Source organism: Notechis scutatus, chromosome 10, assembly GCF_049901735.1.
Source record: "Notechis scutatus isolate UNSWTSFEM ecotype Mainland chromosome 10, rNotScu1.2, whole genome shotgun sequence".
Lineage (NCBI taxonomy): Eukaryota > Metazoa > Chordata > Lepidosauria > Squamata > Elapidae > Notechis > Notechis scutatus.
This window is the reverse complement of record NC_142018.1, coordinates 8,796,142-8,823,588: the sequence shown is the minus strand read 5'-3', so window position 1 is coordinate 8,823,588 and position 27,447 is coordinate 8,796,142. Positions and strand designations below refer to the sequence as shown.

Here is a 27,447-nt window from a genome sequence, read left to right as displayed (position 1 = left end):
CTTTTCTTCAATTTTTGCCTGGTCCAATAAATCTAATTGCCCAGTTACAGACCTTATATAGTTGGCAAGCTTATTTTACTATACTTGCCTGCCCTGTTGAGATAGCTCATATTAATGCTTTAATTGCACACATCTGATAGGCCAGTCCACATCCAACGTTTAATATTGAGAAATTCTGGGGGAATAACATAGGATTACGAAGTTGTTCTAAGCATTTTTTCTGCCTATTGAGATGCACTCATTTACACATTTATCCAAATTCTTGTGTCAAACCCAAATAGCAAAAGGCACCCAGGGCAGGTTACACCAGCCCCTCTTGCAAAGCTGTATGTTATCTTCTTTGGCAAGCAAAAGCCCACCTTTGTGTTTATTCCAAGCCTTGCCCATCTAAAATGGCAGCTACAGTGGATTATGGATCTGCAGTTCGCTATTACAGGGCCTCCAGTTAAAAAAGGAGTTACAATCATTTTTTTTGGTTCTCTTGCACTGCTGAGGGAAATCAACTTTCACATTAACCACAAAGGAGACAAGGGAACTGAGACGACTACTGATAAGCATAGTGCATGAAGAAAAGCAGTTATTCTTGGGGAAAAAAATGTTGGATTTTATCCTGCACCATTTATTCAATCTATTATCAGATGGTGGTGTTATTTTTCCAAGGCTATCAGTTTACAGCTCTGAAGCTTCAGGAAACTACCTAGCCTAAAAATCTGTAAGAGGATGAAGTAATAAAAGAATGTTGCTTATAAAATATTTGCAACTCGGGATTGAGCAGTGGGGCCCTTGGTGCTGTCAGCTTGGTTGCTTTTGCTACCCAGTATCACTAGCGTTGGATCTGCAAGAAAGCAAACAAGATCAGAAAACATCAAGGACGCCCAACGTGTGTTCCCTTTTAAAACAGGCAAATTATCTGGTGCACGTTCAGAATGAAGGCAGAGTTTATTCCATGGCAGAACCCCAGAGCTAAAGCAACTCTCTTCACTCGAAATATCGTTTTCGGTCCTTGTGGCTACGGAAGAGCTTGGGGAAAAAAAAAAAGGGCTGCCAAGTTAAAGAGGTTCAGCGCTTTCTTTCATTTCCCCATTTAGCTTCCATTAAAAAGTGGGAATGAAAGCTGTCCTTTGGGCTTTTAGTAAATGTTGTTACTCGAAAAGAAGGGCTGCTGGTCCTAGTTTCTTGCCATTGCAGACCCAATGTACTCTTTTCCTCTTTTGAATTGAATTGGCATCCTTCAGTCTATGGTATCGTGCTATGAAACCGGTAACTGCCACTTCCCATGTTGTTTCCATGCTGTGTGCAAAGCAGAGCACGAGGCCTGGGTAATTTAATAAGGAGGATAAACTGTTACTCAAGCAGCAGATCCCCCCCCCGCAAAAAAACCTTTTCTCTTTTAATATGTGCTTTAATGTGCCTCTACCCGAAAGTTGGAAGCGAGCATTTCCGGATGCAGAGTTTCCTTTAAAAACTCATCACAGTGACACCGAAACTGTGGTGAACTGAATTTATTTAGTGTGATAACACAGTTGCAGTCTGACAGTCAATATTCATATATCAAGAGTCACTTAGTTGGCTAACAGCTAGGAGACAGCAGACCCCGAGACACACACTCAAGTATTATACACAATCACAGAGAAGGCAGGGGAAAGCGAACAGTGTTGTTCACAAGGTTATTTTCCCCCAACCGCCATCCCGACCCACAAACATGTAAGCTTTTTTTCCCTATTTTTTCTTTATATTTTCTTTCTTTTTTTAAATCCCTAATCTCCAGAGAGAGTAGTTTTCCAGTGCATCTTCAAAGAACACCACGACAACAGTGGCCAGAGGAGAAAGGGAAGAGAGAGCAGCAGCCCCAGTTAATTGTGGAGAAAGGAACAGACACGTGACAAGGACACTGCCAATTCCCACACAAGAGGGAGTATATATCTTTCTCTAGATCTATATATAGTTATCTACACAGGTTGGGAACGGGCCTTTTGCAAAGGGGGGGGGGTGTTTAGCTTTTGAAATCCAGGGAGCCAAGCTCTGCAAAGCTGGCTGATTCTGAAAGAGAGAAAGAGAGACACGCGGGCTACCCGGGTTCAGATAAAAGGCATGTGAGAAGATGCCAGAGAAGCTTTGCACGCATCGAAGAAGGGAATCGATTCTCTGGGCAGCCTGATATGGTGTGGCCAACATTTGGAAGAGGTCACAGTGGTGCTTTTTAAGAACGGGAAATAATTCACCGCGCTCCCTTCTTCAAAGATTTCAAGGCTGCAGGCTGCTGAGCAGAAACCTTCCAAGGCAGCAGGAAAAAAAAAGCAAGCAGGAATCTTGAAGCCTCGGTGCCAGGGCTGAGGGGCTGGGCCTAACAAGCACCAATTTCTAAATGCAAGTAGACCTAGGTCTGATTTCTTCCCCCAATTCCAAAAACAAAGAGGGTGGAGCGTCGATGGAGATCCTCAGTCATCCAGGTCACGGGGTTGTCTCAAAGGGGCTTTTTCAAGAGGCAACTGGACTATGTTTTTTTTCTTGGAGGAAGAAGACGTTTCACTTCTAAACCAAGAAGCGTCCTCAGTTCCTCATCCAAGAAGCGTCCTCAGAGAAGTGAAACGTCCTCCTTGAGTCAGAACTGAAGAAGCTTCTCAGATGAGAAGCGAAATGTCTTCTTCCCTCAAGGGGAAAAAAAAGATAGTCCAGTTGCCTCCTTTGTGACAAGAGGATGGAGTGCTGGGAGAGAGTGATGTGCAGACGTCCAATACATATACTCTGCATGACTGTTGTTCTCCTTTATGCATGAGGCTCCTAAATTGGGGAATATCAGCAAAACATCAAAGGGCTAAAGAAAAGCCATCAACATCCTGCAGCATTGACAAACTGAAACCTTATTGGCTCATCTCTATGGAAAACGTGGTTTCTGAAGCAAGAAACTGGGTTTGAGCCTCCTTCGAGTATTTTATGACATATCTTGCAGATACTGTGGCTGTATCAAGTACCGCTTGGGTAAAGATTAGCATCCTTTGATGGAAAGCGTTTCCCGTTTGGTGGTTTCCTGTGAACTTAAGGGAAAGACTCAACTGTGCTGCCCAGGACTCTGACAGAAGACTTGGCAAATGGGTGAGGCCGGGGAGGAGGAGGCCATTTTAGACAAAGAAGAAGAAAAATCATTTGCAGCTCAGCCCCCGTGAAATAATCACATGCCAGACATTGAACCCGGAGGGCGTGTTTTGGGCAAGGTAGACCAAAGAAACCCTCAAGATGGGGGAAAAGGAAATGCTTATGCTGGGTCGAGAGGCAGAACTCATTTTGGATGATGTTTCTGGTTCTAATCCCCAAATTCTTCCAGAAGAGGATTAAAAGTGACTTTGGTTCCAGGTGAGCTCAGCAGAAAAAGTGAGAAAAACCACAGACTACATCTTGTGTTACTATCCTTCCACCACAAATCACGTCAAAAGAAAATGGTTAATATCATCCCCAACCTTGATGAGTTATATACTTTGCATCACCTTATCACCCAGTCATAAAATTGCAGGCGCAGATATCTTTCTAAACTATACTCAAAAGCAAGCACAACACAACAGGAACCATTCTCCAGAGCACTGTTTCAATGGGTCAGATTGCAACTCCCATAATCCTTTGTTTCAAATGACAAACCCCAGCATTTTTCAGCCTATACCAGTGTTTCTCAAGCTCAGAGAAGTTAAGATGCGTGGACTTCAGTTCCCAGAATTCCCCAGCCAGCATAGATGGCTGGGAAATTCTGGGAGTTGAAGTCCACATACCTTAAACTTCTCAAGGTTAAGTAGTCAGGTGGATTAGAAATTCAAGAGCTGTAACTTAGGAAGTCTGATCTACAGGAGGACAATCACACAGAGACAAACAAAACATGTTATTCAAATATCATCAGAAAATATTATCCAGTTCATGCCATCTTCTACCTGTCTTCCTGTGTTAGTTTGCATGCTAGTGCAACTTGCATTCAGTCAAAGAGCAGATACCTGAAAATAAATTCTGTGCTAAATCAGAAGCTCAAGAAATCTATGCAAACCTCTAATTTTTTTTTAAATACGTACAATATTCTTTGTAGAACCAGCAGACATCTGACAAGGATTAGCATTTCTTCCACTGTACATGAAATAAAAACGAACAACTCCATGTTTAACTAGATATCTATGTTTTGAAGGCCAGAATAAAGGAGTGGATTAAAGACCCAGAATTCAGAAAAAGGACCTTCCAATAGTGAGACAAAGTCTGAAAGACTCTACAGCAATCTATGGCATCTCTCCCCAACCTAACACTTTCCAAGTTTGCAAATTCTGGGCTTTAGTGACTAGGAATATAGAAAGAGTACTTTGGCGCATCTATAGGTTGGAGAAGACTGATGTAGAGACATAATTCAAAATGACAAACCAAGGAACGAAGCAAAAAGTAGAGGCAGTTGTAAAGCACTTTGCATAATTCAAATGAGTCGTGAGTGATGAATTATTTAAAAATAGCAGCTCCTGGCATTGGTCTGAGCCTAAGAGAAGTCTCTGTTTAATCCAGCTACCCTCTACTTCAGAACTCATGAAGAACAAGATTTTTTTTTTTTTTTTGGAGAGTTATCAAGAGGAGAGAGCAGGGTGGAATAAACTGCTGGAGAATATGCGTCCTCCATTTTGGAAACTCCCAACTCAGCACTATGCAGGAACCAGGTTTCCCACATAAGGACTCAGAACCCTTCCCCAAACGGTCCATTTCTGCCTACCATCTCTGTACATATCCAGCAATAGACCATGCCGGGGTGGGGTGGGGGGAGAGAGGAGAAATAAAATCAGTCCACCTGGGATAAAAGATACTGAAGATAATCTAGGAAGAGAGAGAGAGAACGTATGTCAATCCTCTCTGAGGTGTTCCTTTCTGCCCTTAGCACCATCCGTGAGGAAAGAAAAACAGGACACGTTTCTTCTTGCTACCAATGAAGACTTACCCAAATGTGCAAATGAATAAAAAGCAGAAAGGGTAGAAAGGGTTTTGTTTTTGTTTTGAAAAAAGGAGGGAGGTGGAGAAAGGAAGAATGCCTTAGTTCCTTTATGGTAAGTTTATCAATATTGTTTTTTTTGTTTTTTTAAAAGATGGACAAAGTTCCTCCCTTGCACATTCATAGGACAACCCGGCAAGGAAACCTAGCAAAAAAAAAAAAAAAGAGTGCCACAGCAGCACCAAAGTGCAACAACCAACGAAGGGCAAGAGGCATTGGAGGGTTCACACCATGCAGTAAACGGGAGCGACTGGGGCTGCCCACACGACGCGGGAGGAGGGGTGGGGGGAGGAGGAGGAGGCGGGATGACTCCAATCGCCTATTAGCGGCCTTCTCGGGCCCTCGGAAAAGTCGTGTTTTGGTAGTCAGTAAGAAGTGGAGCTCTTCAGTGAGAGACTGAACTGGCTAACTGGGAAGGGGGGCTGCCACGCTGGAGAACATTTAACAAGAACAGCCATTCTCCGTCACAGGCTGCTCAGGAGGTTTCTCTAATTTGATGTCAATCACTGTGGAGAAGAGGTTAAGGGAAACATGTCTCTATGGTGGGAGAACAAGCTGAACACACACACACACACACACAAACACCAAATAGATCTCTTTGATCCAATGAAGCCCATCAAATGAGATTGAGCCATGGTGGCGCAATGGTTACAGGGCAGTACTGCACGCTACTTCTGCTGACTGCCGTCTGACTGCAATTTGGCAGATCGAATCTCACCAGGCTCCAGGTTGACTCAGCCTTCCGTCCTTCCGAGGTGGGTCAAATGAGGACCCAGATTGTTGGGGGGCAAGAGGCTGACTCTGTAAACTGCTTAGAGAGGGCTATGAAGCACTGTGATGTGGTATATAAATCTAAGTGCTAGTGCTAAGATGAACTGGTTGCTAAGTGCCCAAAATATGATTACATGGTCATGGTGTGAGTGTGTGTGTGGGGGGGCACCATAATGTCAAGACTGGGTTTTAAGTATTTTGATTTTTTTTTAAGTACTGGGTTTTAAGCTCTTTATCAGCCTCGATGGCGCAGTGGTTGGCAGAGTGCAGTACTGCAGGCTACTTCTGCTGACTGCTAGCTGCCTACAATTTGGCAGATCGAATCTCACCAGGCTCAAGGTTGACTCAGCCTTCCGTCCTTCCAAGGTTGGCAAAATGAGGACCCAAAATTGTTGGGGGCAATAGGCTGACTCTGTAAAACTGCTTAGAGAGGGCTATAAAGAACTGTGAAGCGGTATGTAAGTCTAAGTGCTAAGTGCTATTGAGGGACCCAGTCCTTGTCTTTCCCACTGGCATTTACCCAAATGAAAATGAAAACTGGGCCACCTTGATGCGATGATCTTTTGGAAATACTAACTTCTGAAGGGTCCTTGGTGCTCTCTGAGCATTTGTTTTCTTGCAGATGTTTCATTACTCAACTAGGTAACATCATCAGTACTGGAAGTGAGAGGGTTTGCTGAGAGGACGATGACGACTGTGGGGTTCTTGGTGCTCTCTGAGCTCGGCTGCTTTCTTATAGATGTTTCATTATCAAAACCAGGTATCATGATAGCGCTGAGGATGTTACCTAGTTTGTCTGCACATGAAATGTCTGCACTAAAACAACCAAGCACAGAGCACCAAGGACGCCTCATTTCGACCCTGAGCTACAAATATCCTCCTTTATTGAATTATACAACCTACTTTTTACCACCCTAGTTAAACACACTGTATTTTGGCTATTGGCTCAAGCTTGGCATAAGGCAGGTTTTCATGTTATTAGGAAGAATGTTGTTCTGCAAGAAAACAACCAACCAGAGAGAGCAGAAAGAGCTTCTAAAGCAGGGGTCCATAAACTTTTTGATTCTGCAGACTGGCAGCAGGAGCAGTGGCTTCGGCGGTTTCAGCAGCGACAGCGTGGGAAATGGTTTCGCACGTGCAACCTAAATCCTGCGCATACGAAACTTCACACGTTTGCCTGCCGCTTTGGCGGCTTGGTTCCCAATGGGTTGTGGTACGGTAGTGGTCCGTGGCCCGGGCATTGGGGACCCCTGTTCTAAAGAGGTGAACTGCCCCAACTCTACTTCCAGAAGTAATAGGTTGGACCTTAACAACCTTTCAATGTCCTTTTGGATGCATGCAGAATTGACAGGTCTGAAGGTTAAGATGGCAAATTGCTTGACCTTTGCAATTTGCCTGTAAGATCACCGATGGAGGGGGAAAAGAACCAGCTAGATTCATGCTCAGAAAGTTTGTAAATGCAGGACAAAGCCCAGCAGGGTAAGGATACTGTCATCTTTGCTTTTCTCGGGAGCGTTGTCCATCCCAGGTAACGCAGCAGCAACACGGCGGAAAAGCTGAAAGACAACATCCCAAACTTTGTGAACACAGTGCCTGTTAGTGGAATATGAAGTCTACTCCCATGAGGATAGACGTGAAAGAAGAACTAAAATCCAAGGAAATAAAAGCACTTCAGCAGTTAGCATGAAAGGCCCTTAAACCAGGAGTGACATTGCAGCCGCTCTTTTTTAAAGGTACTAAAAACGAAACATTAATATAAGCTGGAAAAGCTCATCTTGTAGAAGACTTCGGTGTTAAGCAAAGGAAGCCCACATTTGCTAAGGAGGGGCTCTCAAACAGGATGGAACGATTTCTGTTGAAACCTGCAGTTAGAATTACCTGCTTCACGTTGTAGCCCGTCTTCGCACTAGTCTCAATGAACATCACGCTTAGTTCTTTGGCTCTCTGTTCACCTTCTTCTGTAGTAATCTGCCTGCAGAGTAAGAAACAAGACTTTTGAGGTCTTTGTGACCAGCCTGCCAAAGGCATAAACGAAGTTTCCCAAGAAGGCTTTTAAAATTAGGTCAAAGGGGCATGTGATATTTGGCTGAAGGATATGGGCAAATTAAATTCATCAGACCTATAGTAACGGAAACATATTTTTGTTCATTTCTATGTCCCACTAAATCAAAGCTCTAAGGAATGAATGCTAGCCAATGGCATTGGCTAAAGCTATTTTCGTTCCCTGGAAGGGACTGCAAAAAAAACCCAACCCAGAATGATTTAATAGCTTTTGCTGGGCCGAGTTCCATATTGCCTAAGAGATCTTGTAGCTCTGTAGGAATTAACAAGCTGTCAGCAAGTTCACCTCTAACAAGTTGTACGTATACAATTCTATACTAAATCCAACTTTTATCGTTGGTTTATTCTGTTAAGTTGTTATGCTCTTTGTAAGCCCTCTTCTGCAGAAATGTAAAGGAAAATTAACCAATGGGTGGGGATTCTAAGAGCTGCGGTGGCACAATAGTTAAGAGTGCAGGCTACTTCTGCTGATCACTGGCTGCCAGCAGTTTGGGTCTCACCAGGCTTAAGGTCGACTCAGCCTTCCATCCTTCCAAGGTTGGTAAAATGAGGACCCAGATTGGGGGCAATAGGCTGTAAACCTCTTAGAGAGGGCTGTAAAGCACTGTGAAACGGTATGTAAGTCTAAGTGCTACTGCTATTCTTTCTTACAACAGTTCAGACCCAATTACTTTTTTTTTTTTAAAACAAGTTTTATTAATTTTCAAAACACACAAGTCATCATTTTCCATTACATATTTAAACCTTTTTCCATTATAAATTTAACAAGTCAGGTAAACTATAATTCTATTTTAAACCATTTCCATATAAACATACAAAAACCTCTTTCCAATTTCCCTTTATTTCTCTTCACTCTTATTCAATTTTATTATTATTATTTCATCTACTTCTTTCTGACTTAGTTACCATTATTCTCATTCTATATTTCTACAAGGTTTTATTAATTTCCCCCAAAAAAACAACATAATCACACAACACACAAAACATATAAAAGATCTTTTTGGAAAGTAACTTGTACCCAAGTATCTCTCTTTTCATGGACTTCAATTATATTCAGGCTCATCTTACATATCATTACTTATTTTATTTACCATTCTAAGTCTTCTATATTAACTTCTCCACATATTTCACTCTTCTTGATTCTATCTTAATTAATCATCTTAATTTGAGTCATTATATTTATATCTTTTGTCCATTCTCTATTATACCTTTGTCTCATTCCTTTTAAAAAGAAAGAAATTTCTCCTGAAATCACTAATCAGAGTATGATGCCTTTCTATCTCCCCACTAAATTAATCAAATTAATCTTTAAAATACCCAATCCGATTTTGCTTGGTACATTCTAACTGAATAATACATCTAAAACAATTAAATACCTAGTTAAGCAATAGATTTAAATATTAAAAACAAAATACTATAATGAAAGTTTTATAATAACATCAATACCATAATCTTAATAAACTCTTTAATTAAAGTTTAATATTCTAAATCTCCCCTCATATTATATTTTCAAACCAATCATTATTAACATTCCAACATTTTAATCTCTTATCAACTCTCAAACCATTTAAATTTTCTATTTCTGATACAATACTACAATGTCATCTTATGTACCTTGCAAAATCTCTTTGAAGAAATTATACTTATCCTTTATCCCTAAAAAAATTTCTTTTTCTCATTTAATTTCAAAACTTTGTAACTTTTCTCCACCTTTTCTCTTTCTTTCTTCCCCCAACAAACCTTTCTAGCCCCCTTCTAGCCCCCTTCTTCTAGCCTCTGCCTTACTGGCTTCCCTTCTCTGTCGCATTCCTCTTCCCTTTTGTTTACCATCCTTATATTGATTTTGCACCTTGTTTTTCCCTTTCTTAAATGTTTTTAAATCTTAAGTCCTTTATTTCTCTTCTTTTTCCTCTTCCTTCCCTCTTGGTCGAGTTCTGAGATTTATTAAAGATGGCTTCCTTTCTTTGTTCTTCTTCTGCTGTCTTCATCTGTTGCAATGTTTGTTGATAATTAATAAGCGCCATTTCTAAAAAAAGGCTTCTTTCAAACCAGCTTTACCATTTTGTTTTGCTTGCTCATAGTCTTTTCTCAGTTCCTCGATAGAAGAAGCCATTATAAATCTTTTCTTTTCTTTTCTCTTACAACAGCCAAAATATTCCAAAGGAAAAATAAGACAATCCCAAAGTTCTCAGTCAGTCCAAACCAAGACAGAGTTCCCACTCTCCTCCTGGGGTAGTATCAATTAAAGAAAAGGAAAGTCCAAATCTGTTTCTTAAAGTCTTATTACAATATATTTTAGTCTTTCAATCCTTAAGGCATCTCCTCCAACAAAGTCTTAGCATACAAATATTTTTTTTAAGTCCTCTCTTTTCCCACTCACCGCTTAGAGCCAGTTTTCACCTAAAACAAAATAGGTTTCTTAATGTTCACTTTTTATTCCGTAAAAAAAGAGGGTAAGCTATCCTTTCAGCACCATTAAACTGCTGCTTTTTCCTCTTCTCGAAGGTATCATTCAGAAAGTCATACTTTTCAGGAATTTTGTTAAATATGTCTTAGAGTCCTAGGTACCAAGAAAGACTTTCTCCTCTCAAGCACTTTCTCCACTTCCTCCTGCGCATTCTTACCCGGCTGCCAGCTTCTTTGTGGCGGCCATTACAGACCGCCGCTGCACCGTCCTGGGAAAAGGGGGTTCTGCCGGCTGGGAGGGGGTCTGCAACACCCCAAGCCCTTCTCCGGATCCCCTACCTTCAGCTGCCCCTGCAGGGCAGCCTAGCTCCATACCCGTCTGGGTCGGAGCCCCAAAAACAGCTAGCGCGGCAGGGATCGCGCAGCTTCGCAAATCCCTGCCGCTGCGGCCGACAAACCGGAAACTCCAGTTCAGACCCAATTACTTGATTTCCTATTGCATTCCTATACAATTTGACCCATGCTGTACAAGATGTCTACCAAAGGCACATTCTTAATGGGTCTTGTCTGATTTCTTCTCCTCCTCCTCCTTCCCCATCATCATCATCTTTTAACCACCCCATAAGTCTGGGCAACTGAATGGAGCTAGATAATTTTTACTGGGCGGATGCCCTTCCTGTCACCAACGGGGAACAGATATATTCTCACTGTGCCCAGAGAGAGAAATAGCTGCCTCTACCTAGGATCGAACTCATAGCCTCCTGGTTGTGAGGTGAGAGCTCCACCTCTAGGCCACCGTACCACTTGTCTGATTTCTTGACTATAAGAAATTCATTTCACTTGCTTTGTGGTGGTACCTATATTGTGAAATAATGTGTCATGAAAATGGAAGCCACCTCAGAAGTTCAAAACATTTCCGTAAGTCTTTTAATGCAGTGATCCCCAACCTTTTTTACGCCGCGGCCCGGTACCGGCATCAGCTGGCGCCGCCATCTTTTTTTGATGAAAAAGTGCTTCCGGTGAGCTTTCTACCCGGAAAAGCTCACCGGAAGCACTTTTTCGTCAAAAAAAGATGGCGGCGCCCAGCAACCAGCGGCCCGGTAGGAGTTGTTCCGCGGACCGGTACTGGTCCACGGACCGGTGGTTGGGGACCCCTGTTTTAATGCATCCATCAAACGGAACCTTTCTAGCAATAAGTCCTTTGACTGGCCTGTTTCTCAGTTGGCTGGTAGTTCTTTAAAAACAATGGCGATAAAACCCAACACTTTGTATTCTTTAAAGATAATCAGCAGAACACAGTCAAAAAATAAATGTATTACTCTGGGAGAATTCCAGCCAACTCCACTATTCCAGGAGCTCAGTTCTGGGGTGCAAAAATAAGCTTATTGTTTAAGCGGCTTCCAGTGAATAAGAATTTGTGCAAGATCAACAGAGAGGTTACTCCGCTGAATACCAATTAACAAGAAACTAAACACACAACACAAAATGACCCAGTAGTGAGGGTTTTACTGTGCTGTGACCAGAAATTTCTCCTTCTGCATTCAAAGAACAGAGCTTGAGAACATGGTGGGACAGACCTATTACATCACCTCCAATATAAACTCTAACATAAGAAAGATGAAAAGATGCACAGCAAGGAACAATTGATCCTGCTTTTCCAAAAGATAGTATAGCTTAAGGGAAAGAAGCAAGGCCTTTTGCCTTACTGTAGCTCTCAGCAGCAGCTACGTTCCATCAATGGTGTCTCATCATCAGCCTCTTCTCGCTTTTCTTATGTGCCATGAATTTTGCATTACATGCTGGAAGGAATTTACAACTGATCTATATAAGCCTCCATGGGAGTTTTATTGGTGGAAGAATAAGGCACACACACTCAAGAGTTAGATGTGAAAAATAATAGGAATGATACTAAGGTCCTTGAATAATATTTTTGTGCTGGTAGAGTAAGCTGCAAGAATTGGATTTTTAAAAAAATCTATCTTAAGAGTTAAAAAGAAATAAATCACTACAGCATTAACTCTGATATTGCCAGGTCCTTTGCAATATTTAATTTTGCTCTTTTGACGAAAAGGGAAATACTTTTTCTGCATGCCAAATAGTAGAGAATCTGTGGTCTTCTAGGCACTGCTGCGGTAGAACAGTGGCTGGAACGCAGTAGGGCAGGGTGACTCTGCTCATTGCCAGGAGTTCGATTCTCACCATTTCACGGTTGACTCAGCCTTCCATCCTTCTGAGGTGGGTAAAATGAGGACCCAGATGGTTGGGAGCAAAATGCTGACTGTGTCATACTCCCAACAGACTCAAACTCATAGCCAAGAGGAAAAATGGTGGGAATTCAGCAGCTTCTGGATGGATGCAACTTCTTTGGCTCTTCCAAGTATTAGCCAGACATTTTTCTAGCACATCGTCCCCTTCCCCCCAAAACATTCTCTTTTCAAACTCAATTACCTTTTATCTGCAAGGTCAGTTTTATTGCCCACCAGCATAATGATGACATCACTTCCTCTTTCTGTTCGCACATCGTCGATCCATTTGGAGGTTTGCTGGAAGGAATTCAGATCTGCAAGGAGAAGGTAGCTCAATGCACTACAGTCAAGTCAAAGAACAATATAATACCTACAGAATATTAAGACCCACAGAAGCGGCTTCCTCCTATCTCACTAGCCCGTCTCACTCGACCAGGCAGGGAAGGTATGCTACAGACCCTGCCAGTCAAAGGTTTTCTAGAGCCTTCTCTGCCGCTGTCCCCACTTTGTGCAACATCTTGTTCTCCAGGTGAGGAAAGCCTCCCCCCATCTCTTGGCTTTCCACACAGCGGTCAACCCTTCATTCTGCAGACTTGTGAGGGCACAGAAGACCTCGCAACAGTGGGGCTGGCTAGTCTCCTGAAAGCCCCGACCCCGCACCTGTAATAATCCAATGTTAAATGGCCATTTTAAGATTTCCCCCTTTTGATGTTTGTCCCTATTCTATAATTTTGAACAGCTTAACTCTAATTTTTAATTTCTAATGTTAATTTTTATGCATTGTTTTATTTACTGGTTATATTATATTGTACACTGCCCAGAGTCCCTCTTTGAGGGTTAGAAATATGACGCATAAACAAACAAGTAAACAAAGGCAGCGTCAGGATGGTTCTTTGCCTGGGGCAAAAGGCACTAGGGCCTTCTGTTTGTCAGCATGGCATCACCTGAACTGAGCCCCACTGAGCCTTCATGGATGACTCAGGGCTTCTGGGCTCAGATTTCTTCTAGAACAAAATGTTTTGGTGTACCATGACACAAATCTCTCACTCACTTGTAATGTCATAGACTACCACTGCAATAGTTGAGTCACGTATGTAGCTGGGAATGAGGCTACGGAACCGTTCCTGGCCTGCTGTGTCCCAAAGCTGAAGTCGGACCTGCTGGGAGCAGCCCAGGGGAAAAAAACAGAAAGAGACAAGGCAGAAGAAGGAAAAAGAAAGAAAATGTCCTTTAGAGAAAAGGCAGTGCATTGGAAGGAATTCTATAGAATTGCATACAAATATCTCATCAGAAAATGCAGTATGGGCATTAAAAGTACAGAAAATTTACACATCACAGGCTACTGCTCTCTAATAAATTTATTCCAAAAACTCTCCATCAAGACAAACGAGAATGCCAGTGGTGCAGATTAAGATTAATTACAGAGTCATGGGCTACTTTATCTTGGCATACTATAAAACAATTGGTGGGGGGGGGGGGACATGAAAAAAAATTTCCTTCAAAAAATCATTATTTCCGAGATAGAAAATCTATTTCATTTGGGTTGAAAGTAACACTTGTAGGACTGCATGTTAGATTCACTAGAAATCTGACAGATTCATGGAAGTTAACCTTCCGTTTTTGAGCATGCAATAGAGAAAATGTTTCTTCCTGTAAAATACACAATACCGCATACTTCTGTGATAATGGTAAGAGAACCAAAGAAAATCCCTGCTCAGCCTTAAAGACTTCTGAGTGAAAAAAGTATGATATAGCCTTACTCATTCCAAGTTGCACATTTAATAAATAATTTAAAACCTCAGCTGAAGCACCAAGAGCCAGGAGACCCAGAAGTTAGAATGCCTGTGTGATGTGTGTAATTTGACTTAGTACAAACGAATTCATTTCAACTTAAGAGAAACCATGAATGAAACTGTATTTTCTATTATCAGTTTTAACTATGTTGTTGGCCTGATATACCTGACAATGAGTAGAGAACAAACAAAAACTCTTAGCTGAACCTGCAAATGAAGATCATCCCAGTTATTACTCAAGCGGATAGTTTCATTTGAGAGCCAAGTACTATCACTGGCTGAAAATATTACTGCTGTTTCCAAAACACAACCAATATGATTCATGAAACATGGGAAAGAATATTATGGGGTTATATGGGGCCACTAGATAAATATTTACAGGGGGTCCTCGTTTAACAACCACTCATTTAGTGACTAAACTTCTTACAGCACTGAACAATGTTACATCAACCACAGTGTGTCCCTTATGTCATGTGATCACAATCCGGGTGTTCAGCATCAGCCTCCCAATTACAACACTGCAGTGCCCCACGGCCACCAATAAGGACTGAACTATAAATGAAGGTGAGAAAAAATATGCCTGCCAGATGGTCACCTGCTCTACTCAGAACAAGAGTTGGAAGGGACCGTGGAGGTCTTCTAGTCCAACCCCGTGCTCAAGCAGGAGACCCTATACCATTTCAGTTGGGTGGCTGTGCAGTTTCTTTTTAAAAGCCTCTTCTTAAACCAGTAGACATTCATCAAGGCAAGCCCCAAATCAAGAATGGCTGACATAATAATTTATCTTTTTAATATGAATTACTGGTACACAAGTGAATGACTTTAAAAACAGGCCCAAACTTCAGTAACTGCTTTTTGTTAAGTTTGTCTATTGCCCAAACCACAAAACAGACTCCCATCTAATTGTATAATTACTAAATATTATAATGGGAATTGGAGAAATGTAGAAAAACAAAGGGAATTATTTAGTAGTGGAAGCAACTCAGCACAGATGCTGCAGTGAGAATTAAGAGATGAAATATTTGCTTGCACAACAACCTAAGAATAATGACACTTATTTGTTACCATAATCTTTTGTTTCCGGTATAAATAGAAGGTTAATGGATCTGTTCTGGAGAAAAGGAAAATTAGCTGCAATACACTAACTTATCAGTCAGGGAACTTGGGATCCTATTATGCGGGATCACTGCAAAAAACTGTACTGTGGGAGATCTTATGCCAATATGATCAATGCTCAAGAGAAAGGTACATCCCACCAAGTCTTCCAGTAACACCCATTTTCCAGGGAGCCTTAAATATAAAACAGGAATATTTCCAACACACATGCTTCTTTGCCAACGTTTTCCCCATTTCTACATTTTCTAAGGAAAAATACATGTCTCCTTAAGCATGGTCTACAATGATAACAGATTTTTTTTTGAATATTTACAGGAACGATAAAAATTAAAAAGCACTGTACATGGTGAGGAGCTATCTTGTTAAGACTGCTCTGACTTGATAATTATGGGAGAAAAAAAAAAAAAAAGGATTGCCTCTGAAGACCTTCCAGAGCCAGTAGCCATCTTCTTCCTCAAATAAGAATCAATCTGTACGAACCATTCTTTGCATCAATTTTTTACATTTTCAAGGTGAGCCTATTAATTACATAAAGAGTTTTGGAGGGGGTGCGGCAGCTTCAAAGTAGTGTTTTCTGGCAAGATTTTTGAAGTGATTTTCCACTGTCATTCTAGGCTGAAAGAGACTAGATGAAGTCACTCAGCTGGTTTGGGGATTCAGGAGTTAAAATTCACTGTCTTCCCATTTTTGGCTCTGTGCGTTAACTATATTAGGTGGACTCTCGCCTGTCTAATAGTTTAAAAGTATAACTTTAAATTGAATTTTATAGGATTATGGGAGCCCCTGTGGCAGAGTGGTTAGAATGCGGGATATTGAAGGTTAACTCTGCCCACAGCCTTTGAGGTTGTAACATGAGGACCCAGATTGTTGGGGGCAAGAGGCTGACTCTATAAACCGCTCAGAGAGGGCTGTGAAGCACTGTGAAGCGCTATACAAATCCAGGTGCTATTGCTATTATTAGTAAAAGTGTATGTAGAAACAACTGTTTTGTCAATCTGTGCCTTCCGTGGGTGTAGGGTGTATCACTGGTTGGGGTTCCCGCATTACATGTCTAACATTCTTGCTGGACTTTATGCTCTATGTTGATTTTTAACCATGTTATTGTAGTTTGGTCGTGGCGAATCAATACGAAATGCTTGCACCTACTGCTGTTCATCTTTTAACGGCTTTCTTCAAATTGTTAAAGGGGACTAACTGCTTTAAATTAGTAGAAGTATCAAAATATTCCAGGTTCTAGATCACTTAGAATGACTTCTGGAATATGCAGAAGGATCTGAGGTGGAATGGCGTAGCCTGAGCTCATAACTTTCAGTTAACAAAATGTTCTTCTGCCCTACAACAAACTTATTAGTTTTCTTTCTGAAATTCTCAAGTTAGCATGAACTGCTCTAAAAAGAGTTTTTAATGAAGGGTGAATCAAAATATATGAGCAAATAAAGGGGAGAATATACAGGAGAAAAAAATATTAAGATGTGTACAGAATTGTCAACAGCAGAGGAATAAGAGAAAACAATTCAGCTTTCAAATAAAGCCAATCAAAATGTCAAAGCTAACTATTTCCACCCAATCCTTGGGAGAATAGGTGTTTTCTTCTGAGCAGGTGGTCCTTGACTGACAATGTTTTGTGACCATTAAAAGTTACAATGGCAGTGAAAAAAAGCAAATCATGACCATTTTTCACACGTTGTAGCATCCCTGTGGTCATGTGACCAAAATTTGGATGCGTGGCAACCGACTCATAGTTATGACGGTTGCAGTGTCCCAGGGCCATGTTATTACTTCTTGCGACCTTCTGCCAAGCAAAGTCAATGGGGAAACCTGTTTCACTTAACTGTCTTACTAACTTTTACAACTGTAGTGATTCAAGAAAGGTGGTAAAATGGGGGTGAAACTCACTTAAAACAACTGTCTCGCTTAGCTAGAAAAAAATTTGGGCTCAATTGTGGCCGTAAGTCAAGGACTACCTGGTAATTTGTGGAGTTATAAAACATTATGAGTTATACAGGGGCATATTCAAAAGCAGGAGAGGAACACAATGAGAAGAGTTAGCCTTCGTCTTAGCTCTTCCTTAGGGAACAGACTTCATGTGCTCTGATCAAAGCTGGTGTCAACTTGTAAAGCATCCCTATGCCCGTTTCCAAGTTGCCATGAGAAAAATAAAATCAGAAGCACATTCCAAGCTTATCTCAAAAAGACTGTAACTTAGGAAACCGGGTATTCTGCCCATGAAAATCCTTTATTAGAGAATGTGAGTGATGGCACCCAGCCCGTGAACGTGTTTAGTTGGAGAAGCTGAATTATGATACACCCAGGGGGGTGCGGGAAAGGCAAGGTCATAGGTGATTGTAAATTACGTGTCTCAGAGTCGGTCATGCCGGCATGTTGCTCCTAATAAATCTTTTGAAGTTTTTTGAAGCTTGGCTCAAAGCTTATGATTTAATTAGAATGATCGCCCGGAATCCTGACAGCTGGTATATACCATAGAATTCCAATAAGATGTACCTCCTTCGGGAGGGATACAAAATCAATATGTCCAGAAGAGAAATGCTTATCTCATTATCCCTTCCAAACTAAAAAATAAATAAAATAAAAGCCAGGCCTGCCCATTTATTCATGGCCACAGATTCTATTCAACTGCCTATCATGGCTTGCTTATCATGGAACACTGCCTCTCTTTGGAGGGGTGAACAGAGTCCTGGCTGCTTCCTGAGAACGAGAACTCAGTTCTCCCCTCGATCAGAGCAAGGGGCCTGCTGCACTTAAACCTCAATACCTACTTGTCAGGTCAAAGACAATGACAGCCTCAGCAGAGTCCCGGAGGTAGCTGGGAATGAGGCTGCGGGATCTCCCCTGGCCCACAGCGGCAGCCTGATCTGGGAAAAGAGAAAATGTGGGGGGGAAAGGGTGGAGAGGAGGAAAGAGAAGAGCAGGAATATGGACAAAAAATAATAATAATAAAGCAAAACGCATGTGAAATTAAAAAAAATGACACACTCGAAAGAAACAATGCAAATAAATAAGAGGGAAGTTAAAATGAAACTAAAATGCAGCGTAAAACTAAAAATGAAAACTCATGGTTTTGTTTTTCTAAATAAGCAAATAAAAAAAGCTTTTGTCATCTATTTCTCCAGATGGAACTCTTTATGAAAGACCTGGTAGCCTTTATTTTCCCACCCCATAATAATTCCATTAACCATTTGGCTTGAACCTTCTACTATTATCTTTCCTTATACTTTATTCCAGGTTCAGGAACTGCAAGTTCATCGAGGCTATAATGGAATTGCTTCTGCTGCGCAACTTCTGTCCTGGTTCTACTGTGCTAAGCAAGTCAATAATGAGGACAAAACTCATCACCCACAGACAAGAGACACTCCATGAGAAAAGCAGCTATTCATCCTACAGTCAGTCAGGAAGTGGCTCAAGATACTTCAACATATCTGCAATCACTGAGTTGGTGGATGGAGGCTACTGTTGACCATTCGAAATATCAATTGTAAAAAAATCTATTGGTCAGGACGACAACTTAAGATAAGAATGATCTTGCTCTGTAAAGTTGAATTCCCTCCATATATGATTGTGTAAAATCTCTGTTCTGGCTAAGATGAAAACTCATCCCAAAACACAATGTATCCTTTAAAATTAAAACAACAACCAAAGTAATATTCAAGGTATGGCTTCTTCAGACCAAGTAACAGGTAACCTGAGTAAAACAAGGGCAATCTGACCTCGTAGATAAGTATCTGGACAAAGAGATCCAGGTTCGTACCCTTGTCAGGCATCCTATTTGCTGCATTCTCAATCTAGGCTTCATCCATAGGGATAGTTGGTGTTCAGAAGTTTTTTTGCATTATTGTTAAGAACAGGTTGGTAGACTGGTCTCCCTCAAGCTGTCAAAATCAGCACACAGGCCCGTCCACCAGACAGAATAAAAGGCAGTGCCATGAGGCTGGAGAGCAAATGACCCCTATTGTAGCTAGTCTGATTTGCAAGCTTAATAGAATCTGATCTAAGGCATGGATATCTTACACATGTGCTTTCTCTCCTCCTTAAAAAGAGTATCTTACTAACCCCTTAAAGGAGGTTCAGAACATCAGGTCTGCAATCTGGACCAATAATAAAGCAATAAAATTGCCATACCCAGCTGCCAGTATCCAATCACAGATTGTAAAATGGGCGTGTCAGTGAAATATATTCAACCTGCCAATTCCTTCTTCCTATAGTCTGGGGAAAAGGTTATTTTGAAACCATGTTTATTTTGTGGAAACCTTCATAAAACGATTACTGAACTGAAGGTGGTCATGGTTTCCAGAGGATTCAACCATTTACAAAACAAATTATTTACTCCTATGCTGTGCTTAGTGGGTCTTTCTTGGGGCAAGTTGAAAGATATCCAGGCCAAAGTTGGAAATCTAAGGGTAAATGTATTTATGGAATAAAAATGATTTCAATGTGCCATTTTCCATTTTTGAAAACTTCCAACGCTTTTAATGTAAAAGGCAATCAGGGGAGAAAACATAGCAGAGTTCAAGAATATCTATGGGCATACTGGTACCCCTAGATTTCCTCCTGGAGATTCAAGCCACAGATTATGTTGATGGGGAAAAGTACCACGGAATTGTGGAGAGAATCAGTAAAACTTAGAAGACAGATAAATCCACTTACCGTGCGGTCTTCTAAATACATAGTCTTTGAAAGGAAATCAATTCCAATGGTGGCCTGGAAAAATAAGAGAAGATTCACTTTTGAACCATAAAAAACAATCTTTATTTAAAAAAAAGCATGGCAGGGAACATTAGGTTGGAAATCAGAGAATATTGAACACAAAATAATAATAGTATATGTAGTATTATTTTAAATCCAACTCACAGTTCACAAACTGTAACAGAATATTAAATATCTTTCCCAGATATTTAATAGATGAGTTTCAGCAATTTTTGGAACTACACTGAGATTTTAAACTAAAAGTGTTATGGATTTGTGTGAGATTAAATTCTTATTAATTGCATTAATTTCTGTTCTTATGCAGAGACTGAAAAATCTCTCCTGAAAAAGCAACCACAAACCACTTCTATGCTGTCCTGAAGGAAGCACAGCAAATACACTTTGGTGCTGGGTAGACTCTCATAAAAGTACATACCTTAGAAGAGTTTAAGAAACTGTACATGTGCTATTTGTATAAGACAGGATGCTCAAATAAATTCAGCTATGTTCTGACTTAGAACTTGGGGTCATTTTAGTGTTCAGCGACCATTCCATGTTATGATGGAGCTGAACAAGGAGACTTCTGTCTTAGAAGTTGCAGCTGATGCAGCATTCACTTGATCACACTGTCACAATTTGGACATTTGGAAACCATCTTGCAATTATGGCTATTGCAGTATCGCTTGCTTCTGACAACAACAGTCAAATGGAGAAACTGGCAGGAGGTTGCAAATGATGATCATACGGCATGGTAGTTAATGATGTAGAGAAGTTGCCTAATGGCAACTGCAACTTCCATTGTAAGTTGGCACAGTCAAGTGACATCATAAGCTATGACTGTGCGGCTTAACAACAGACTTCCTGATCCCAATTATCTTACTTAAGTGAGGGTTAGCTGTAGTTAGTGGCATAAAAGTTGTGTTTTGCAAGCTACATGAAGCTTGAAAGCGGTTTTTCAGACAATACAGATGATCAGATACCACCTTTGCATGTCAGGCAGCAGGAACAGGAAAACTTCAGTTTAATCAAATCTTTACTGAGTGCCATGTGACTATCCTCTTTGATGTGTTTCATCTATAATTTTAATCTGAACAGAATGTGACTTTTACAGCTTTTGTATGATTTTAATGATCAAAAATTAGTTATGCTTCAGTATGTATAACTATGTATTTAGTAGGCTTTTTCTCAAATGGAAAAATATGAGTGCAGTGAACTCTTATCTTTCTACATGTATAGTCTCTCGTGATTAAAGCAATCTGATAATTAATCTGAAATGGTACAAGGGATCATCTTTCTGACACTTACCTGATAAGTGTTGTCAAAACTGTCATACATAAATCTAGTGATTAAGGAGGTCTTTCCAACTACAAAAGAAAGAAGCACAACTATTTATGCATAAGTTTAATTTAATATGTATAAGTTTAACTGAGTTTATAAAAAGAAAGGTGGAATACAAATAAAATAAAATACATAAAACAGTAGGCATGTTGTTAAATAAACAAATAATGCCAAGCAATCAGGAAACTTTGATTTGCTCATCACACACTGTAATTCTATTCTTTAAAAGTAAGCTATGTTAGTAAAACCTGCATGGACTTTTGGATCTGCTATTATTTTCAGAAGTTGTTACAGAGGTTATTTTATATTTTCTGACAAAACCATAAGTGTCTGCATTTGGACTGAGTTGTGTTTGATAAGATGTAAAAAGGTAAACAAGGAGCTCTGTTAAAATGTAAATTAACTTTAAGTTTAAATTGCCATTGCTAGAGCTTAACTGAAGATCATCCAAACCAATGGTGTGACATAATTTAGTGGTACCATACTAAAAAGTTATTAGGCTATCTAAAATATTTGTAGAACCTGGAAGCTTTGCCACATACATGCACATTTGTAAATAAAAAGTTAATCTCAAAATAAATCTTTTTATTGTTCTACCAGCATAAGCCAGAAATTATGATCTCTCTGTTTGCTCCCCTTTTAAAATGGACATGAAAATCATGTACAAATGAAGGCATTACTTATAGTTAGGATATTGTATAAATGCTATGTATAGCTATTGTTAAAATACATATCTAGATGTGGGTCTCTGGGAAATTAAGGATTCCTTCATGTGATCAGTTGTGGATAGGAAGGGTTTCATAAGCATCAATGGGTTCATGTGCCAAAATTATGCCATCTGCACCAACTTATCTGCAACACTAATTTCACACACCTTAATACAAATTAGCAGTCTGACATAAATCAGAATAGCGCAATTTTCAAATTAGCCTGAGGAAGCAAAATATTTAAAAAGGGCCTGCCTATGAATTAATGAATCCTACTGCGCAAATGGAAACAAAGATAGTAGAATGGAAAATAATCTGATGGAGAGGGGAAAAATATGCAATGTTATAACAAATATAACATCAATAATATATACATCTATATTTCCCAGCTCTTAGGTACTGGAACTTTCTCCATATTCCATAGAATTAAGAGAAAGGATCTCTTAATCATGATTAGAAAAAAAACGGGGATTTGATAAATGAAAGAAGTTTGTTTACTATTTACTATATCTGGAAATGGAGACCTTTCAAACAGTAACCCTTCATTCCTATTCCTTCAGCTATAGTAAAAAAACAAAAAAAACAACAACACATATTGGGCCCTATTTTTGTGTCATGATCTCTATTTTAAAATTCCCAGATCTCTAAGCCAACTTTCTTTTTAAATCAGACTTTTGAGCTTTCCTAGCTATTCAGAATGCCCCAAGTTATTTTTTTTCCTACTGCCAAGAGCTTTCTTGATTTGCAACAGGCATAAATCAAATCAAACCCTATTTCATATAAAGCAGAGAGATCTCTTTAGAAAAGAAGAATAAGTCATATATTGCTAAAATATAAAGTAGGGTACAAGGAAAGAGAGCACAAGGCACTGGAGGCAGAACACCATGAAATAATGCTATTAATGCTTCATAACTTGTATATCCATTCATTGCCTTTGCTTACCCAAGTTGCAACATGTAACATGATGTAATTATAATTAAGAATGATACACTGCAGCGGTAATTATGATGTAATAGGTAGGGAATATTAAATTCTCAGATGTTTTAGTCTATTTTTTACCAGTATCCTGGCAAGTAAAAACCATTGCCAAACCTGGCTTTTAATGTATTGTTCCTTTAAAAAAAATCATGTTGAAAACATTGTTTTTACATTGCCCGGAGTCCTCAGTAAGGCCTTAGACATTTAAATTAAAAATGGGAAATGGTGATCTCTCATCCCTGCCTGCCCTTAACATGGCCTCGGTGGGCGCCCTGCAGCCCCAAACACCAGTCAGTCTATCAGTGAAGATAAACCTCTCAGAATAAGCCAACAGTCAAGATCATGGGAACCTTAACCACAGCAACACTACTTATTTAAGAGCCAGTCTGATATAAGGGCGAAGGGGCTGGCCCAGAAACCAGGATATGGCGAGTTCCAGCTCCCCCTCTTCCTTAGACATGAAAGCCAACTGGGTGACTTTGGGCCAATCACCAGATGATGTTGAGTTTTGGTCCCGCCTTAAGCATGTCTAGGTGGACTATGAATCGCTCTCTTTCAGGCCAATCCACCTGACAGGGTTGTTGTGATGGGGAAAATAAGAGGCAGAAGTATTAGACCTTTTTTTTTTGCTGCCCTGAGCTGACACACACATATACATACATACATACATATATATACATACATACCTTCAAATCAGTTTTAGATAGACCCAGATATAGGTACAAATCAGTTTTGACCCTAGCAACTGCACTATCCACTGGTGGGAATTTTTGGTGGATGTGTGTGTGTGTGTTTCAAATCACTCTTGATTCTTGGCTAATTGTTTGAATGAGTCCCTGCAGTTTTCTTGGCAAGTTTTTTTTTAAAAAATTGATTTTCCAATGCTTCATTCCTAAGACTGTGTCAATAAAGACAAATCTTTGAAGCTCAGGGTTGAACTGCAGGGTCCTTGATGCTCTCTGAGCTTGGCTGTTTTCTTGCAGACATTTCATTACCCAAACTAGGTAACATCATCAGTGCTAGAAGGGAGTGGGAGAGAAAGAGGAGGAGAAGGGGACAAAGAGGGCAACAAAGACTACTGTGAAGTCCTTAAACTCTCTGAGCTTGGTTGTTTTCTTGCAGATGCTTCATTACCCAAACCAGGTTAACATCATCAGTACTATGGGAATGTGACTGGCCCAAGATCACCCAGCTGGCTTCATACCTAAGGCAGGATTAGAACTTGGAAGAGGAGGAAACTGCACAGCTCCTTGTCTGAAATGGTATATAGGCTCTCCTGCTTGGGCAGGGGGCTGGACTAGAAGACCTCCAAGGCCCCTTTTCCAAGCTCTATTATTCCCAGTTTCCAAGCAGGTGCTTTCAATCCCTACAACCAAACTGGCGCTCCTTCCTCCCTATAGTATATAGTCAATGCGAGTCACACCAAATAACAATGATAAAACAGTTTTTTAAAAAAAACAGAAGCATAAAAAGACGGGATGAACATGGAAAAATAATCTGAAAACGAAGCAAGGACAACGGATGGCCGGTGGGTGGGAACCGGCAAGAGGATGATGCCATTTGTCAGAGATGGTGTAGGGGTTTCCCTGCTTGGCCGGAGGGGGTTGGACTAGATGACCTACAAGGTCCCTTCCAGCTCTTGTTAATCTGCAAGATTAACCGCAGCCACCCCAGCAACTCCTCCCCTATCCTTTTATTTTACTTTATTTTGTTTGTCAAAAGCTTACAACATAACAGAAGCAAGAATAAAACGTAAGTTTAAATACAAGAAACAGGAACTGGGGACAAAATCCTAAGCCGTTTATGTCTCTATTTGTAGGATTCGTATGCTCCCCCCCCCCACTCTCTCTTACAACAACCCCTTTAAATGAAAATTAAAAAAGAGACATTTAAAAAATAAAATAAAAGCTAAAAAATAATAATAATCCCCGCAAGGACCAGACCCGGCTCAAGCCCCCCCCACCCCACAACCATCCTAGCCCGACGCTTCGCCGCCCCTTTCCTCCCCTCCCCCCGCTGCATTTCGTCGCCTATTTTCGTCCCCTCCCCCACGTACCCCTCCCCACCCCGTCAGGTGTGGGTTTTTTTGTGGTGGTGGTGGCGGGGCAGCCCTCCCCTCCCCCACCACGCGCGGGGCCCCCTCACCGCTTTGCTCGCCGAGGAAAACCAGCTTGAACTTTCGCAGCGGGTTGCCGAATTCTCCGCCGGCTCCTCCGGGCGCCGACATGGCTTGGGGAGCGGGGACGGCGGCGGAGCAAAGCCGGGCTGAGAAAAGACGGGGAGAGAGAGAGAATCGCCTCAGCGGGTGCGCTTCCACCGCCTGGCAGCCGCCTGCGTCGCTTCCGGCCTCGCGCGCCCGCGTGCGTCACTTCCGCCTGTCGGCTCCTCCCTCCCGAAGAAAGGAGATGAGCTCATCCCGCCCGGCTGGGGCGAGGCGGAAGGGAGTGCCGTGACGTCACGGGGAGTGGAAGGAGGGGGAGGCGCTGGATGTAGACGTACGAATTTGTAGAGTTGACCACCACCCCCCGCTTCTCCCGATGTCGATGGGTGTTTTGTGGGCGGTTCTTGGAGGCGGCGGCCGAGACTGTGATTGGACCAGGGACGTCCTCTCGTTCAGTGTGATGGCAAGAAGGCAAATGAGACCTTTGAGTTCATTCAGAACCGTCCAAAGTCGTTAAGAACCCAGCGAAATAAAAAAAAAATACTTTATTATTATTATTACGATCGATGTGATCATTATGAATATTTCTAAAATGGCCACACTTCTAACAAAAAATATATATATCAATCCTATTATCTAATGTTAGTATCACTCTAATTTTTATGTCTATGGTACCGGCCACTTGAGTGGCATTGAAAGGGTAGTAGGCAAGTTGAGGCTCCACGAAAGCACTACTTCCGGTTTCCGGTTGAGACGAAAGTACCACAGAAATAGAGGGGCAGAGCGCCCCCTAGTGAATGCGTCTTGAATCCCATGGGCGGACCTACAGATAGAAATGCAGCTTAGAAATCACATTATTGTGAATGAATGAAAACTGCTCTTTTCTTCTATTCCCTCTTCTTTTCCTGTGGGGATTCCCTCGCAGGACTCAGTGGAAAAAATCGAATTTCTAATTTAATCAATGATGGATCATCAAAATATTCACTTTCTATAATTCACACATACCTAGCAAGAATGTATCTATTTTTTCCTAGTGAATATTTTATAATATATATATAACAGATGTAACAGATAATCAGAGATTGGAATGGATCTTGTAGGTCATCTAGTATTCTAGTCCAACACCCCACCCAAGCAGGTGACCCCACACCAAACCCCAAAAACTTTAACTTTAGACTGTCTACTATTGACCTCACCCCTTTCCTAAGTGCATAAGTGCATCAACGTGCCTACCATCCCTGTCCTATTGTTTCTTTTTATTTTTCTTATATGTATCCATTTCATGTATTCATAACTATGTTTATACTTATACCTGTTATCTTATAATCACTTGACAAACAAACACAAACAAATAAACAAACAAACATTTCTGACAGATGGCAGTCCAGTCTCTTCTTGAAAGCTTCCAGTGATGAAGCTCCCACAACTTCTAAAGGCAACTTCTGCTCCATGGATTGATTGTTCTCACTGTCAGAAAAATTTCTCCTTATTTCTAGGTTGAATCTCTCCTTGTTGTTTCCATCCATTATTCCTTGTCTGGCCTTTGGGTGCTTTGAAAAATAGCTTGACTCCTTTCTCCTCTCTGTGGCAGCTCCTCAAATATTGGAAGGCTGCTATCCTGTCTCCCCTGGTCCTTCTCTTCCCTAGAGTAGCCATACTGAGTACTTGCAACCGTTCATTGTATGTTTTAGCCTCCAGTCCCGTAATCATCTTTGTTGCTTTTCTCTATACTTTTTCTAGTCTCAACATATTTTTTATAGTGTGGTGACCAAAACTGGATGCAGTACTCTAGGTGTGGCCTTACTAAGCCTTTATAGAGTGGTATTAGTACCTCACTTGATCTTGATTGTATCCCTCTGTTAATGCAACTTAGGATATAAATCCAATCACTTCCAGTTCTAGATTTGGGAGTCTGCAATTGGAAGATAGCAATTACAACAGTCCCAAGCTGAGAAAATTGGATTTTCAGAGCAATGAAGACTTTGCTGAATTGTTTCCACTTAATTTCCACAGGGATGGATGCTGATTTCAATTTCCTGAGATCTTCAGAAAGAGATTTATGTTTTCCCTCCTGTTCCTGCTACCCATTTGCTTGCCAGTCTCTAAAACCTGCATAGGCAAGATGATAAGCCTGGTGGGAGCAGGAGAATATCTCCTTTGAGTAATTGTTTTC

At 40.9% G+C, this 27,447-nt stretch overlaps 2 protein-coding genes across 3 annotated transcripts in view; one reads left to right on the top strand and one right to left on the bottom strand.

The window, feature by feature from the left end:
* Positions 1-27,447, top strand: part of CYSLTR1 (cysteinyl leukotriene receptor 1) — a 650,975-nt gene that overhangs the window by 183,093 nt on the left and 440,435 nt on the right. The gene's annotated exons all lie outside the window — the stretch shown is intronic.
* Positions 1,488-25,469, bottom strand: LOC113416631 (ras-related protein Rab-6B-like). 2 transcript variants are annotated; one of them, XM_026674650.2, is made up of 8 exons: positions 25,259-25,469; positions 21,396-21,454; positions 20,052-20,105; positions 13,532-13,637; positions 12,683-12,794; positions 7,646-7,739; positions 7,257-7,323; positions 1,488-5,502 (listed from the first exon to the last, which is right to left on the bottom strand). In XM_026674650.2, the coding sequence occupies exons 1-8, from the start codon at positions 25,338-25,340 to the stop codon at positions 5,438-5,440; spliced, it is 639 nt and encodes a 212-aa protein (XP_026530435.1). In that variant the 5' UTR covers positions 25,341-25,469; the 3' UTR covers positions 1,488-5,437. The 2 variants fall into 2 exon arrangements, with proteins under 2 accessions (XP_026530435.1, XP_087828183.1); XM_087972057.1 differs by having other exon boundaries at positions 5,296-5,502; positions 13,532-13,640; positions 25,259-25,457.

Excerpts from the sequence above, each read along its gene's own strand:
- LOC113416631 (XM_087972057.1), bottom strand. The coding sequence starts at position 25,340 with ATGTCGGCGCCCGGAGGAGCCGGCGGAGAATTCGGCAACCCGCTGCGA. Across the intron at positions 20,106-21,395 it reads GTTTTGACAACACTTATCAG|GCCACCATTGGAATTGATTT; the intron begins GTAAGTGTCAGA and ends TTATTTTTCCAG. Across the intron at positions 12,795-13,531 it reads GGTAGTCTATGACATTACAA|ATCTGAATTCCTTCCAGCAA; the intron begins GTGAGTGAGAGA and ends TTCTCCTTGCAG.